This window comes from Aplysia californica, unplaced genomic scaffold (genome assembly GCF_000002075.1).
Source record: "Aplysia californica isolate F4 #8 unplaced genomic scaffold, AplCal3.0 scaffold00037, whole genome shotgun sequence".
Taxonomy (NCBI): Eukaryota; Metazoa; Mollusca; class Gastropoda; order Aplysiida; family Aplysiidae; genus Aplysia; species Aplysia californica.
The window spans coordinates 2,084,736-2,086,150 of NW_004797307.1; the positions used below are offsets into that span (position 1 = coordinate 2,084,736).

At 37.2% G+C, this 1,415-nt stretch overlaps 1 protein-coding gene across 1 annotated transcript in view; it reads right to left on the bottom strand.

The window, feature by feature from the left end:
* LOC101851561 (SWI/SNF complex subunit SMARCC2) overlaps nucleotides 1-1,415 on the bottom strand; it is a gene marked incomplete at its 3' end in the record, with an annotated part of 30,374 nt that overhangs the window by 18,106 nt on the left and 10,853 nt on the right. Inside the window, 2 exon segments of the mRNA XM_013091484.2 lie at nucleotides 128-231; nucleotides 610-663. Coding sequence (XP_012946938.1) covers nucleotides 128-231; nucleotides 610-663 — 158 coding nt within the window.

Consider the following 1,415-nt stretch of genomic DNA (forward strand, 5'->3'; position numbering starts at 1 on the left):
CCCCAACTTCTAAATACAGTCAAACTTTTGTTGATTTTAATTAGTAAAATAAAGGGGGAATCCATCTCCTTTCGTTAAATCCCAGTTTCACTGTACAGGCTGACCCTGTACTAGCCACTGCTTTTACCTTTTTCTCTTGATCTTTTCAGCGGGAGGGGACGGTGACCTCTTCCGTTTTGTGTTGCCCTTCTTCTGTCGTCTGCTTTTGTCTGCGTCTGGACTGTCTCGCACCTGAGTAGTTTGAAACAACACAAAAGAATTAGTAATATGTACTCATGTGGGTACATTTTATAACACTTGTTAGCTCCACTTATCATTCTGTCTCGTACGAGTTAAATACAAAATATTGCTGTGCCTACCTCTATGATTTAAGATATAATATGCTTTAATTCTACTAGTTTGAGAAAAATGACACCTAAATTCATTATATAAATCTGTAAAAAATCACATGCCATTTGAATCCCTCTGCCCTGATTTTAATAGCTGTGAAAAGCCCAAATATCATAAATGCTGAAGAAGAAAAATTAATGGGAACAGCGCTGGTCCATAAAGTAAAAAAAAAACCAACAACCATTAAAACTTTGTAGGTCGGTGTAGGAAAATACTCACATCATCCACAGTGAGACGAACCTTCCCAAACTTCTTTGTCTTTTTCCCTTCAGCCTGGAGGATGGAAAGAAAACATCAGAACTGAAAACCATTTCTCAAATACATTACAACCCTCCCCCTCATGGTTTCTTGTAATCATTGAACATTGTAATGTCTAAGTGGTGGGCAGTAAACGTTCTGGTGTCAAAATAGAAAGATATAAGTAAGAAGATATAACTGTAAATGTGGGTTGTAAAGCCATTCGACTCTACAAATCCCATTGAAAACCAGCAGTTCCCATCAGTTCTTAGAGCTGAATGCTACAATACAGTTTGCAATTGTTTTTTCTTAAACAAAGTAAGAGAAACACATCAACCCAATAATGGTCACTGATTTAGTATTGGGAAAAAGTAAGACAGACAGAGAGTAACAACAGAGGGAAAGTAAAGAAGTAGGATCTACCAGTGGCACCCTCTATCCACCTGATTAGCCTACTTCAAAAAAATATATTTTCCATCATGAGGAGATCACCTGAACAGACAAGTATGAAGAATCCTCAGCACAAAAACATTGTGCATACAGGGGGAACAGACATTGGATTACAAAAACACAAGACACTTTGAAACTGAAAATTTTGGGGTGTAAAAAGAAGAGTGAAACTGATGTGGTGATTAAATAATTAGACACTATAAATCATTTTTTTAAAACCCCATGAAATCCAAAGAAACAGCATGTAAAAGAAAATGCCACCCAAAAACCAGTTTCAAATTTGAGTAAAGGCAAGCACATGTGCACAATAATGGTCATTTAGAGCAGGGGTGGGGGGG